At 43.5% G+C, this 15,424-nt stretch overlaps 1 protein-coding gene across 1 annotated transcript in view; it reads right to left on the reverse strand.

Annotated features, from left to right (window-relative positions):
• CDH23 (cadherin related 23) overlaps nucleotides 1-15,424 on the reverse strand; it is a 726,582-nt gene that overhangs the window by 424,840 nt on the left and 286,318 nt on the right. Inside the window, exons 9-10 of the mRNA XM_070753910.1 lie at nucleotides 7,704-7,816; nucleotides 662-850 (exon numbers count right to left, since the gene is read on the reverse strand). Of these exons, the coding sequence (XP_070610011.1) occupies nucleotides 662-850; nucleotides 7,704-7,816 (302 nt within the window). The remainder of the gene's footprint in view (nucleotides 1-661; nucleotides 851-7,703; nucleotides 7,817-15,424) is intronic.

A 15,424-nucleotide genomic window follows, 5' to 3' on the forward strand; every position in this document is an offset into this window, starting at 1 on the left:
ATATATAGTAAATTCTGAATTAGATGTGGCATGTGTAATGTGATATTCTTAACAAAAATATTTAAATTAGAAAAAATAATATGGAAGGTTATAACAATTATCTTAATTATCCAGATATTCTATTATGTAAAATATGAATCGCTATCGTTCAAGTAGTCTATTAACTTGCTGACTTTGTGAGTGGTGGTCAAAATATGAAGGAAAAAGATAAGGTTGGAAAAAGGAATCACATGACCCCAGCGGGTGGGTGAAACCTCTAGCCGCCACTGCTACCAGTTCGTAGAACCGGACCGAACTGGGAACAACTCATAGGTTGCAAATACAGAGGACAGGTGGGGCATGAATAGTATATGCAACAGTCACATATATGAATCAATTGTGAAACATCTGAATTTTGATCACATGACCAGTGTTTGCAAATGTGGAAAATGTTCATAAGTCATTTTTTTTAGTGGTATTATAACTTCACACAGTCACTAAATGAACTGCTGTAAGTCAAGGACTGTATTAATGTTCTTAGGAGGGCCTGTACATCCTTTGTTGCTCTTGTTCCGCTTCCTCTTTTTGAATCGCTATCGTTCAACTAGTCTATTAACTTGCTGACTTTGTGAGTGGTGGTCAAAATATGAAGGAAAAAGATAATGATTTAATCCCAATTTACCTCATCTTTATCCTGCACTTGGATGAAAAGTGGAAGAGCAAAACCCACTTGGGCCAATTCAGGAATAGCCACGCTGTACTCTGAACTGTTGAATTCGGGAGCATTGTCATTTATGTCAATAACAAGAATGTTGAAGGTGGTCATCACAGTGGCATTGGAAGGCGTCCGATCATCATTCAGCTCAGTTCCCTGAAAAAATAAAGTGAAAATAAAATTTAACAAAGAACTACAGAAACTGTGTACACCATCAAGAAATTAGTTATGTTTCATATAATGTGCTAAGATCAACAGAAGCCATGAAGAAATTAAAAATATGATTAAGCTTGAAATGTAATCAGATATTGGTTCCATGTTAACATATATGGTAGACATGCCCAAAGGCAAAAAATAAAATAAAATAAAATAAAAATAAACCCTTGTCAAAAATACATACATGATTAGAAAAAATAGTAAATCAACACATTGATCTAAAACCAGAAATATTTTTGTTGAGTGTTTTACCAGAAAAATAGAATAAAGGGAATACATATTTAATTTTGCAGTTAGAATTGTGTTTGCAAAATAGTGAAAAAATGAAGAGATCCCTACACAGGAAAATATAATTTTTTTTAAAAATAGAATGTGCAGAAATGGATAGATTAACACTTAAAATTAAAGAAAAGGAAGAAACTGAATACTTTTTAACATGGGATTTGTTTTATCAATGGCTAACTAGCAGAAACAGAAGTTAGAAACTTAAATGTATAAGAGAATGATTAACTACATAAGGCAGGTTCATCAAAATGGATAAGCCAATACTATTTATTATGTGTTCATTATTAATGTTATGAATATTATTATGGTTATTATTTCTTAAAATTAATTGTACCCAGACAACACATTGTTTATGTAGACACTGATTTTTAATGTTTAATAAAAACTTAAAAAAACACACACATATATGATTAACCTTAATGAAGAGAGCTTTTTAATATATTGTACTGCTTAAGATGCCAGAGTAGAAATCAGGAGATAATCTTCGAGATAACTGTGAGTCTCTTTCACTAAACCCTAGGAAGGCCAAGGGCATATTCTGAAAATACTGCCCCAAAAATATCAGGGATTTTTTAAAATCACTTTAAGAGAACAAACTTTTTAAAGAACAAAGTACCTAGTTCCATTGGGCTAATTTCTTCTTGACACTAAACTAATGTTTTGGAATAACTTGTTCAATTGTACGGCAACTTGTTGTTAAAACTTTAATATATAAAAATAGAGGAAGAGCCTTCTCTGTGGCGGCCCCGGCCCTCTGGAACCAACTCCCCCCAGAGATTAGAACTGCCCCCACCCTCCTTGCCTTTCGTAAACAACTTAAAACCCACCTCTGCTGCCAGGCATGGGGGAATTGAGATCCTCTTTCCAATTCTATGCATGGTATGTATGTATATATGTTTGGTTTTTATATTAATGGATTTTTGATCATTTCTAATACCAAATTACTATTGTACTGTGTTTTATTGTTGCTGTTAGCCGCCCCGAGTCTCCGGAGAGGGGCGGCATTCAAATCAAATCAAATCAAATCAAGTCAAGTCAAGTCAAGTCAAGTCAAGTCAAATCAAATCAAATCAAATCAAATCAAATCAAATCAAACCAAACCAAACCAAACCAAATCAAATCAAATCAAATCAAATCAACAAATCAACAAATAAATAAATCTTTTAAAAGTAAATATATTTTTGGCATATTATATGTATATTTATATTACTTTGTATCTTTATTTCCAAACATATATGTTTCAAAATTGTACATATGTACAAATGTACTTTGTATCTTTATTTCCAAACATATATGTTTCTAAATGTATCTAATCTTTATTTCTAACAAAAATTACCTAGTGTTGATTGTAAGAGAATTCAGCGTTCCCTCGATTTTCACGGGGGATGCGTTCCGAGACCGCCCGTGAAAGTTGAATTTCCGCGAAGTAGAGATGCGGAAGTAAATACACTATTTTTGGCTATGAACAGTAACACAAGCCTTCCCTTAACACTTTAAACCCCTAAATTGCAATTTCCCATTCCCTTAGCAACCATTTAGATTATTACTCACCATGTTTCTTTATTAAAATTTATTTTTAAAAAATATTTATTAAAGGTGGACGAAAGTTTGGTGATGATATATGACATCATCGGGCAGGAAAAACCGTGGTATAGGGGGGGAAACCACAAAGTATTTTTAATTAATATTTTTGAAAAACCATGGTATAGACTTTTCGCGAAGTTCGAACCCGCGAAAATCGAGGGAACACTGTACTGAAATTCTGTAATATAGGAAAGAAGGCTAAGCCTGGTTGCAAGTACAGAGGACAGGTGTGGCATGAATCACATCTCATGTGTTTTTAGGATATAATGGGAGAGAATCAGCCTTCAAACTTAGCAAATGGGGAGGGATTGGGTAGGTGGGAGGAATTTTCTTCCCTATTGAGACAAAGTCTTTGCCTCAGTCAGATTTTTCTTTAACTAAAAAGAAAAATGAAGTGTGGAAAGGAGCAAGATTTCAAGGGGTAGCAATAATAGCGTATTGACCATGTAGAATTCCGCTGAATGAAACTTAAGAGAGGTCAAACGGCCTAATTGCATGCCAACTTCTCTCCCTGACAAAGTGCTGCCTTAGTCAGCAAACGGTGGGGTGATCATTTTTTGGAAAATTCTACGCCCTCCTAATCAATGACCCTTCCAGCAGATGCCCTCTCTCCCACCTCCATCCTTTCCATCTCAGTAGAATCTAATTCACTGAATATGTTTCCAGCTTTATATTGATTTTAATTAAAGATCTGTGATGTGATAGAGGGGGGAGGTTTGTAGAATTGAAAAGGGCTATTTGAGTATTTGTAGCTAAGCTGATTTGCCTCTGATGGCTCTTCTGGAGAGCACCAAACATTACTGGTGTTTTATAGATGACCAAAAAGAAAAAAAAATATCTGAGTTTTATAATGACAATTCCATTATAACGTACAGCATCAACGGACATGACTGCAGAAATTCCATCACTCTCATCAAACACTCCAACATTTTTGGAGATCTAAGGATTGTTCTATGTTTCTTTCCTATCTAAAATTACTAGACATATGGAAAGAAAAAAAAAACCTGAAGAAGAAAGAAGACATATGCAACTCTTGTGGAATGGTGACTGATAATGCATGCAATATTTTTCATGAGAGCGACTTTTCTTATAACTCATTTCTATTCGTGTACAGGTAAGCCTCAACCTATAAACACAGTTCAGACCAAAATTTCTGTTGCTAAATGAGATATCCGTTAAGTCAATTTTGCCTGATTTTTGTGACCTTTCTTGCCGCAGTTGTTAAGTAAATCATTGTAACACAGTTGTTAAGTGGATCCGGCTTACCCATTGACTTTGCTTGTTAGCAGTAGTGGGTTCTAAATCCCGTTGCTACCAGTTTGCCTTTGGGTGTGCAATGTTTCTGCACATGGGCAAAAGTGTCCGGGGCGGGTAGGTGAAGCCTCCCACTGCCACTGCTACCAGTTCGTAGAACTGGGCTGAACTGGGAACAACTCGCAATCAATTGTCAAACGTCTGGATTTTGATCACATGACCAGAGCAATGCTGCAGTGGTTGCAAATGTGAAAAACGTTCATAAGTCATTTTTTTCAGCGGCATTGTAACTTCAAACAGTCACTAAATGAACTTCTGTAAGTCAAGGACTACATATATTAGAGTTCTTAGGAGGGCCTGTACATCCTTTGTTACTCTTGTTCCGCTTCCTCTTTTTGAATCGCTATTGTTCAACTAGCCTATTAACTTGCTGACTTTGTGAGTGGTGGTCAAAATCCATGCAAGTATTTCAAGGAAATTTTCAACACAGGTATAGAAACATAGAAACATAGAAGTCTGACGGCAGAAAAAGACCTCATGGTCCATCTAGTCTGCCCTTATACTATTTTCTGTATTTTATCTTAGGATGGATATATGTTTATCCCAGGTATGTTTAAATTCAGTTACTGTAAATATGCCTCTCATGATGAAGTTTTGAAAAACTTTAATAATCCATCATGGGGTAGATTCTAATATGCAGAAATCTATTTAGAATGGGTGAAGACCATTGAGTCAATAGCCAGACTGGTCTGTAAAGTCTGCAGATAATGAAAGTTGGGTTAATCACAAAGTACAGGTAGTCTTAAACTTACAAACATTTGTTTAATGACCAAAGGTACAACAAAATGTACCTACGATCATCATAGCATCCCTGGGGTCACATGATTAAAACTGGGATGCTTGGCACCTAACATGTATTTGCAACAGTTCTTCTTTTGCCTTCTGATGTTTGGGAAAATAAGTTGACTCCCTCTTCTTTCTTGCAGCCCCTCAACTACTGGGGTAATGCTATCATGTCATTGTTTGTCCTTCTTTCCTCTTGACTGGTCCAGTAATGGGTTGCAAATCCTGTCGCTACCAGTTTGCGTGCGTGTGCAATGCTTCTACACATGTTCAGAAGCATCCACAGTGGGTGGGCAGATCCTCCCACTGCTGTCGCTACCTGTTCGTGGACCCAGACCATATATGTAGACCTTCCACTTTTGGACTAGCCATACCCAAATCCTGCAACCATTCTTCATATATTTTGGTCGCCAGGCCTTTAATCACCTTGGTTGCTCTTCTCTGTACTTTTTCCAAGGTCTTAACATCTTTTTTTGTAATGTGTCTGGAATGGTACGGGGTCTCCTTTGAAGAGTGTTCAGAAATTACAGATCGTGCAGAATGCAGCTGCGAGAGCAATCATGGGCTTTCCCAGATATGCCCATGTCAGACCAACACTCTGCAGTCTGCATTGGTTACCGATCGGTTTCCGGTCGCAATTCAAAGTGTTGGTTATGACCTCTAAAGCCCTTCATGGAATCAGACCAAAATACCTCTGAGATCGCCTTCTGCCGCACGAATCCCAGCGACCGATTAGGTCCCACAGAGTTGGCCTTCTCCAGGTCCCGTCGACGAAACAATGTTGTCTGGCAGGACCCAGGGAAAGAGCCTTCTCTGTGGCGGCCCCAACGCTGGGCCGTTCTGTTTATGTATGGTTTGTCTGGGATATATGACTGTTTTTTCTATTAAGGGTTTTAACTGGTTTTTTTAATCATTGGATTTGTACTGTGTTTTGCTGTTGTGAGCCGCTTTGAGTCTCCGGAGAGGTACGGCATACAAATCTAATAAATCTAATCTAATCTCTTGCTTGAGCAGGGGTTGAACTAGAAGACCTCAAAGGCCCTTTCCAACTCTCTTATTCTGTTAACATCCTGGAGCCTAATGATGCAACCTTCTCAACCAGCTTACAATTAGCAAAGTCAATGGAGAAATATGAATTCACTTAATGACCATGTGCTTCACTTAATAACTACAGTGATTTGTGTAATACCTGTAACATTGAAAGGTTGTGAAATCAGGCACAACTCACAATCACCATCTTGGCTAACAACAGAAATTCTGGTCCCAATTGTGATAATAAATCAAGGACATCCTGTAACTGACACCTAGAAAATGCCATGTTGGAGCTCAGTCTTTAACAGTTTGACATCAGACAAGAAAAGTCCTTTCATTGTAATGGAAACATGTGTATATTAAACTGTAATTCAGTGTGATTTGTGTACAAAACATGTCAAAAATCAATTAGGAGGCGAGAGGTAGTTTTGCCAAATATGCGAAAAGAATTAAACCCTGAAGCATCAATAAAATATACACAATAAATGTATTTTTTGAGATTCAAACCAATATTTGTACATTTTACAATGCATTTTTCCAAGATAGTAGTTCATGAATTTGTCTTTTTTTTTTAGGCATGAGTGCCCAATATATTTTGTTTAGTCTTAATAACCAATATTTTATTTCTACATTTCAGGTGCACAGCTAGAAAAAATATTACCAGTTCTCAAACTTTCACATCTAAGCCACATTTCAAAGTCCAATTTTCCAAAACATCTGCCATATTCATTCCACGTGATATTCCTCGTTAACCTTTTTAAAAATCTTAATAATGCCATGGGGATTATTATTATTTTCTATAAATAACTCAATACTCTCTCCTCGTCTTTTCACAACGGGAATGGGACTTTTTGCCTCCGCCAGTTGGATGAAGCTCTTTCCTCCGCAGCAGCTGATCGGCCGCTGCCTTCACTCCCTCGCCCAAAGGCCCCTAGCTCTTGGCCCCAGCCCTTTGGCCACAAAAATCCAAATTCAGCCATAGCCTTTTGGCCACATGGGACACTTCGCCACCATCCAATCAGAACGGTTGTTACAAAATGCTACTTTTGGAAGGAAAGAATGGGACAGTTTGCTCTTTCATACACAAACACACACATTGAATGATAGAGATGGAAGGGACCTCGGTGGCCATCTAGTCTGACCCCCTTCTCATTCAGGAGACTTATAGAATGTACGTCTCCTGAATTTTGTGGCCAAAGGGCTGGGGCCAAGAGCTAGGGACCTTTGGGCGAGGGAGTGAAGGCAGCGGCCGATCAGCTGCTGCGGAGGAAAGAGCTTCATCCAACTGGCGGAGGCTAAATGTCCTAAACCCTTTCACAACAACAGCCCTGGATTGGACTGGGAGAGAAAATGATTGGACCAAAGTTACTCAGCTGGTTCTCATGGCTAAGGTAGGACTAGAACTCACAGTCTCCTGGTTTCTAGCCAGGTGCCTTAATCACTAGACCAAATTGGCTCTCATGCTATTATCTAATTAATAATACAGTTTCCTTTGAGTTGAGATTGTCTGCTTGTGATGTTATAGAGACGCCCAGGTCATTTCCTTGGTAAAAAATTCCAAGCGATGTTATTAATACCTCTCAATTTAGTCTACAATTCTGAAATGTTCTAGTTACTTCCCATTGAAATACTAAAAGCCATTGTTGAGTTTCACACTTTGATGAGATGCTGCCGCATAATTGATAAGGCATATCACTAACTATTCCACAATCAAGAATAAAACTCCAGTCCAGTCTATGTCTTTTTCTTCTCTCTTTCAGATGTTCTGAAAGAATGGTTCAGGTTTTTCTCTTACCTTCACTGTAAGAATAAATCCAGCACTGTAAAAAGGATTTTCTCTGTCCAGTGGCCCATTCAGAGTTAAAGCACCACTGATGTAGTCCAGTGCAAAGATACTGTTGGTGTTGCCTGACAATAAAATAAATAGGATAAGCAGAAATAAACTCCTTTGAAAAGCATAAAAACCTCAAGAATTAATATAGAAGTTTAAAGACATTCAGAGATAGCTGTGTCCTTCAGGATTGGGCAGCATAGGAGTCGAACAAACAAACAAAAAATAAATGTGCATAGCAGAACATAAACTATAAAGAGAAGCTTGAGAAGTAAAAAGATGGTATCGTGTAAAACCCTAGGCCAGTGGCACATTATTTGTGAATTAAAAGCATTTCATTAAATATATATATCTAAACTCAATTTCTCATTGCCTCAGTCTAACAAGATATAGGATTGAGAATGGAATAACTTCTGATAATATCACAAAAACTTCAGGCAATATTGGAAGTCTCAAATGGCTCCTTTTAAAATGGAAATGTATTCATGGTTTTTGTGTGTACACAACAAATCTGTTATATGTAGACATAGACCTTATAGCTAAAACAGGACATTATAAGGTAGAACAGAGGGGTGCTTTGTTTAAAGCATCCAAACTTGGCAACTTTTTGCTGGCTGGGGAATTCTGGGAGTGGACACTTAAAGTGGTCAAGGTTGGACACAGGAGTGAAATCCTGTAAGTCTGCTACTGGTTCATTTTGCGTGCACTTTGTATGTATGCGTGCCGCAGGCACTACCATGCAGCATTGGAAAAGGACCATTTGGAAGCCATCAGAGTCTGCAAAGTTAAGTAGAACAGTGGGGGGAGGATCAACTGTGCCGTGCAATTTAGATTAGCTAGAAAGTACGAAATTCTGCTTTCTAGCTAATCTAGATTGCACAGCACAGCTGATTGTCACACAGCTGATCATCAGATACAGTGATACCTCATCTTACGAACGTAATTGGTTCCAGGAGGAGGTTCGTAAGGTGAAAAGTTCGTAAGATGAAACAATGTTTCCCATAGGAATCAATGGAAAAGCGATTAATGCGTGCAAGCCCAAAATTCACCCCTTTTGCCTCATTGCTGCCGGCATTCGGATCCTTGTTGGGGGGGGTGGAGGGGGGGAGACAGCACAGGCAGCCAGCTGGGAAGCTTGGCTTGGCCAGCACCCAGCCCTCCTGGCAGCCGCTTTTGATTCGGAGGCTCCCATGATCGCCGAGCCAGGCGGAATCCACACACCTCCTCCTCCTGCTTTCTACTCCGGACTGCTCTGGGAAGACGGAGAGGGAGGGGGCTGGGAAGGGAGTTCCCTCGAATGACAATCAAGGACATCAAATCAGTCTTTGCAACTGAAAAAGTGGCTGTGTGTTCCCCCACCCCCTTTCTCTATCTCCATGCAAAGCTCTGCAATGCAAAGTCAGTCGCCCGGGTGACCTGATTCTCTCTCCACTTTCGCCTTCTCCTTTCCCTCCTCGAAATCGCAGTCAATTTACGGTCTGGCATTTTCTTTCTGTCTCTTTCCTTCCTTAATTCTTTCTTCCTTCTCTGCCCACTTTCTTTCTCTGTCTGCCTTCCTTCCTTCCTTCCTACCATCTTCCTTCCTTCCTTCCTAACTTCTTTCTTTCTTTCTTTCTTTCTTTCTTTCCTTTTCCTTCCTTTCTTTTCTTTCTCGAGAGGCGGTCCACCTAAGGGAGAAAATCTGGCAGAAGCTGCCTCCCGAGCTCTCTTCCCTGGCGGGAGGCGAAGTGCTGGGGCGGGGGGTACCAGGGCGGCTTTCCTGTCTCCCCCCCCAGCCAAAAACACAAAGCCGGGCAGCTGCCAAAGGAGGCTTAAACCTCCTGATTCTCCCTGACCCTCTGTCCCGCTCATTGCCTGTGTCCGGCAGAAGCTGCTGCCCGAGTGCTCTTGGCCAGAGGGAGGGGAAGCACTGGGGTGGGGGTGTCGGACACCCCCCACTCCAGCTCTTCACTTCCCGCCGGGCAAGAGCACTTGGGAAGCAGTCCTGCCAGACACAGGTGAGGGGCGGGGAAGCCTCCTGCAGCGGCTGCTGTGGCACAGACATTTGGGTTTTTGGCTGGGAGAGGCAGGAGGGCTGTCCTGACACCCCCACCCCAGCGCTTCAACTCCCCCAGCCAAAAACGCAAAGGTCTCCGCCGCAGAAGCCGCTGTAGGAGACTTAATCCTCCTGATCCTCCTAGCATATCGTCTGTGTCCGACAGAAGCTGCTGCCCGAGTGCTCTTGGCCAGAGGGAGGGGAAGCACTGGGGTGGGGGTGTCGGACACCCCCCACTCCAGCTCTTCACTTCCCGCCGGGCAAGAGCACTTGGGAAGCAGTCCTGCCAGACACAGGTGAGGGGCGGGGAAGCCTCCTGCAGCGGCTGCTGTGGCACAGACATTTGGGTTTTTGGCTGGGAGAGGCAGGAGGGCTGTCCTGACACCCCCACCCCAGCGCTTCAACTCCCCCAGCCAAAAACGCAAAGGTCTCCGCCGCAGAAGCCGCTGTAGGAGACTTAATCCTCCTGATCCTCCTAGCATATCGTCTGTGTCCGACAGAAGCTGCTGCCCGAGTGCTCTTGGCCAGAGGGAGGGGAAGCACTGGGGTGGGGGTGTCGGACACCCCCTACTCCAGCTCTTCACCTCCTGCTGGGCAAGAGCGCTCGGGAGGCAGTTCTGCCACGGGCGAGGAGGATCGGGAGGCTTAAGTCTTCTGCAGCGGGTGCTGTGGTAGGGACCTTTGGGCTTTTGGCTCTAGGGGGGAGACAGGAGGGCTGTCCTGACACCCCCACCCCAGCGCTTCAACTCCACCAGCCAAAAACGCAAAGGTCTCCGCCGCAGAAGCCGCTGTAGGAGACTTAATCCTCCCGATCCTCCTAGCACCTTGCCTGTGTCCGGCAGAAGCTGCTGCCCGAGTGCTCTTGGCCAGAGGGAGGGGAAGCACTGGGGTGGGGGTGTCGGACACCCCCCACTCCAGCTCTTCACCTCCTGCCGGGCAAGAGCCCTCGGGAGGCAGTTCTGCTGGCCACGGGCGAGGAGGATCGGGAGCCTTAAGCCTCCTGCAGCGGGTGCTCTGGTGGGGACCTTTGGGCTTTTGACTCTAGGGGGGAGACAAGAGGGCTGTCCTGACACCCCCACCCCAGCACTTCAACTCCCCCAGCCAAAAACGCAAAGGTCTCTGCCGCAGAAGCCACTGAAGAAGACTTAAGCCTCCCGATCCTCCTAGCCCCTTGCCTGTGTCTGGCAGAAGCTGCTGCCTGAGTGCTCTTGGCCAGAGGGAGGGGAAGCACTGGGGTGGGGGTGTCTGACACCTCCCGCCGGGCAAGAGCGCTCGGGAGGCAGCTTCTGCTGAACACAGGCAAGGGGCTAGGAGGATCGGGACCCAAAGGCGGTCTGCCGCCGCCGGCTTGAGCCAGGAGGCATTCAGGGCGTGGAGGAATGGGAAGCTCAAATGCCGGCAACTTCAGCTTCCCATTCCTCTATGCACTTCACCCTGAATGCCTCCTGGCACAAGCCGGCAGCGGCAGACCGCCTTTGGGTTTTCAGCTCGGGGGGGAGCAGGAGGACCTTCCTAACTCCCTCCCCCACAGCCGAAAACCCAAAGGCGGTCTGCCGCCGCCAGCTTGAGCCAGGAGGCATTCAGGGCGAAGTGCGTGGAGGGTTTGCCGTTCGGGTTTAGTAAGACGCTGGGAAGCCCCCCGGCTGTTTTAAAAGGTGACAGCCGGATGGCGGGGCTTCTTGGCGGCGGCGGAGGCGGGGGTTCATAAGAAGAAAAAAGTTCGTAAGAAGAGGCAAAATTTTTCTGAACCCCGGGTTCGTATCTTGGGTTGTTCGTAAGACGAGGGGTTCGTATCATGAGGTACCACTGTATACTGGTTCACCCGAATCAGTAGCATTTTTACTACCAGTTCAGGTGAACCGATCCAAATCAAAGCTGGCTGAGGAATTCTGGGAGTTGAAGTCCACAAGTCATAAAGCTGCCAAGGTTGGAAACCTCTGCTCTAGAGGAGAGTGGAATGCAGTGATGGGCTTCTACGGGTATGGTCAGGAACGCAGTTCCGATAGCAAAATTTGGAGCTCCACCCCAGAGCACCCAATTTGCATTGAAAGATGTTGAAACAAAATGCATAAGCCACACCCACAGTGTGCTAGTAAAAATTTTGGTAGCCCATCACTGGTGGAATAGGCAGGAAATAGGATCTTTCCTCTCTCTGATATCATGCACAGCAGCAACTCTTATGCAACATGGAACTCATTACATCTGTATCCCTAACTATGAGAAGTTGGGGGAAAGCATCAGACTGGCAAGAAAAAGAGAAAGGGAAACAGCCATTTGCTTTCTGGGATATTTTGCTTCTGGCGTACGAACAAAACCCTAACTAAGTAGCTAACCAAGTAGCTCAGTTTTACAAATTATACATTCCCGTTACAGGGGTCTTGAACTTGATATCTTAGGGACCAGCCAGCGAGCTACTCTTGATTCCCCACCAGTAGTAAAAGAAAAAGAAAAAAATAATGTTCTGGAAACTTGGACAGAGATTTCCGGAAAATATATCTTGTATCTTTCCCAATAATTTCATTTTCCCAGTCATCACTGGGAAGGAATAGATAGATTTGATCTGGAGGTTTTCAGACTAGTTTCAACTATTTGAACTCACCTGTATTTTTATTTTATTGCATTATTTTATTTTAACTTCATATTTCTTAATTGCCCATCCAAATAGAGGAGGTGAGATAAGCGGAGCACCTCTTTTTATTCTTCTGTTCTAAAGCACACATCTGGAGCCTGTAGAGCAGTGGTTCTCAACCTTTCTAATGCCACAACCCCTTAATACAGTTCCTCATGTTGTGGTGACCCCACAACCATAACTTTGCCCCAATTCTCCCAACAGAGCTTTAAGCTGATTGGCAGGAAGGTCAGAGGGACACCCCCACTATAATCGCCTGATTGGTTGGATTGTAAATATATGTTCCAAGGGGCCAGAATAGAAGCTTTAGTTCCTAACACCATGGGAAATTTGTCTTTTCCCAGGGTTTTAGGTGACCCCTGTAAAATGGCCATTCGACCCCCCAAAGGGGTCCCGACCCCCAGGATGAGAACCATTGCTGTAGAGGGTGAAAAACTGGCCTACTGAGCCACTAGAAGTTGGGAAATGGGCTGTTTCTGGCCTCCAGAGGGCCTCTGGGGGGAGCAGGGAAAGCAATTTTTGCCCTCCCCAGGCACTGAATTATGGGTGTGGCACTCACTTAGGCTCAATAGTGTGTGTGTACACACTTTTGGCACCCGAGGGAAAAAAGGTTTGCCACCATTGTTCTAGACAATGGTAGAAAGTTTCAGCATCTGTTTAGGGCAGTGATGGCGAACCTATGACACGCGTGTCAGCACTGACACGCGTAGCCATTTTTGGTGACACGCCGCGGGGGCGAGAACACCGCCTCCCAGCTGGGCGCGCCTGCGCAGAGCGCAGGCTTGCCCACACGCTGCCTTTGGCGCACAAGCATGCCTGTCCGGCCAGGGGAAGAATCGCCCCGGTTGGACGTCCGTTTCAGCTGGGGGGGGCGCCGCCACCTCCCAGCTGATTGGCGCGGCACCAAGCGTCGGAGCCCACCAGGAACGGTGGTTGGTTCGCAGGGGCCGCTGGGAGCGAGGGGAGGGGTTGCAGGCCTATTTCAGGGTCTGCACCCCTCGCCCTCGCCCCTCTGCTCCCTGCTCGCCTTCCAGAACGGTGTTATAAAGGGAGACAGGGAGAAAGAGAGGGAGGGGAAGGAAGGAAAAGAGAGAGAGAAAGAGAAAAAAGTGGAAGGAAGAGAAAGAAAGGAAGGGAGAGAGAGAGAGAGAAAGAGAAAAAAGTGGAAGGAAGAGAAAGAAAAGAAGGGAGAGAGAGAGAGAGAAAGAGAAAAAAGTGGAAGGAAGAGAAAGAAAGGAAGGGAGAGAGAGAGAGAAAGAGAAAAAAGTGGAAGGAAGAGAGAAGGAAAGAAAGGAAGGGAGAAAGAGTGAGAGAGAGAAGATAGGAAGAGAGAGAGAGAGAAATGATAGCATAAAGGGGAGAAAAAAAAGAGAAATGAGAAAATGATTGAGGCAGAGAATGAAGTGGAGTGTTTGGCATAAGAACTTTACAATCCTAAAAACTCATTACAGTATTGCCTTTAGTTACAGTACTTAGCATTTTCTTTGGAAATTGGGCAGCATATCAATATAACACATTACTATTTTCCCCAATTAGTTTGTGCTTCTTTATCAAAGTTGGGGCAAACATTTATTTATATGCAACAAGTTATAATGTCACTAAATCAGTGATGGCGAACCTGTGGCAGTCCAGCTGGACTGCCACAGGTTCGCCATCACTGGAAGAATTCCCCCTCCCCCTCACTTATCTTAGTTCATGGCACCCCCCACAAGTTAAATAACAGCAAGACCAACAAAAGAAACCAACTGACAGATTAACAAAGAAGTCACTAAGTAGGTAAGTTAAATAATTATGCATATTTGTTATTTAAACTATAAATATCACAAAATTATGTTTTTTTCTCAAGGTGACACACCACCCGAGTTATGCTCAGTTTTTTGGCGAATTTTGACACACCAAGCTCTAAAGGTTGCCCATCACTGGTTTAGGGGTTCCTTCATCAAAACCATTGCTACTTTCCACATACTGTTGCTGCTGCTAATATATTTCAGAGAAGGTGCATCTACTCTTCTAATTTTTAAAATTAGGAGCATCAGCAAGGGAAATACCTAGACTATGGATTTCCTAGAACCATGATGACAAACCTATGGCACTCTAATGGCACACGAGTCGTTTCCCCCGTTCATCTCTACCACTTATCTGCATGCACCTCCTGTCGGCCAGCTGATCCCATGTGTGTGTGGGCAGGATATTTGCAGAGAGCGCATGCACAGAGGCATGCAGGGCAATGTGTGCATGTGTGGGATGGGTTGCATGGAAGCCCCATATGCACAGGCGGGTGGGTCATGTGTAGGTGCACAAGACAGGGCACATGCAGTGGGTCGTGCATGGGGGCATGGGGTTGCACACACATTCCATTTTGCAGCTTTGGGTGCATGTTTTCCCCAAACATATTTAGAATAAGTGAGATTGCATGAAGGGAGCAAGGGAAGAACTCCCATCATAATGCATATCTCATTTTATATGGTGGAAGGTCTTAAGCATAAAACGTATGAGGAAAGACTTAATGAACTCAATCTGTATAGTCTGGAGGACAGAAGGAAAAGGGGGGACATGATCGAAACATTTAAATATGTTAAAGGGTTAAATAGGGTTCAGGAGGGAAGTGTTTTTAATAGGAAAGTGAACACAAGAACAAGGGGACACAATCTGAAGTTAGTTGGGGAAAGATCAAAGGCAACATGAGAAAATATTATTTTACTGAAAGAGTAGTAGATCCTTGGAACAAACTTCCAGCAGACGTGGTTGGTAAATCCACAGTAACCGAATTTAAACATGCCTGGGATAAACATATATCAATTGTAAGATAAAATACAGGAAATAGTATAAGGGCAGACTAGATGGACCATGAGGTCTTTTTCTGCCGTCAGTCTTCTATGTTTCTATGTTTCTATGTTCATATAGTGACCCAGGATTCTGGTAGAGTTTCTGCAGTTATCTAACTTGTGTTTAAAATCCCAATATTGGATAGGAATTCAAAGAGATGTGTTCTCTGCTTGCAGCTGAACAATGTCTGATCAA

This window comes from Erythrolamprus reginae, chromosome 5 (assembly GCF_031021105.1).
Source record: "Erythrolamprus reginae isolate rEryReg1 chromosome 5, rEryReg1.hap1, whole genome shotgun sequence".
NCBI lineage: Eukaryota > Metazoa > Chordata > Lepidosauria > Squamata > Dipsadidae > Erythrolamprus > Erythrolamprus reginae.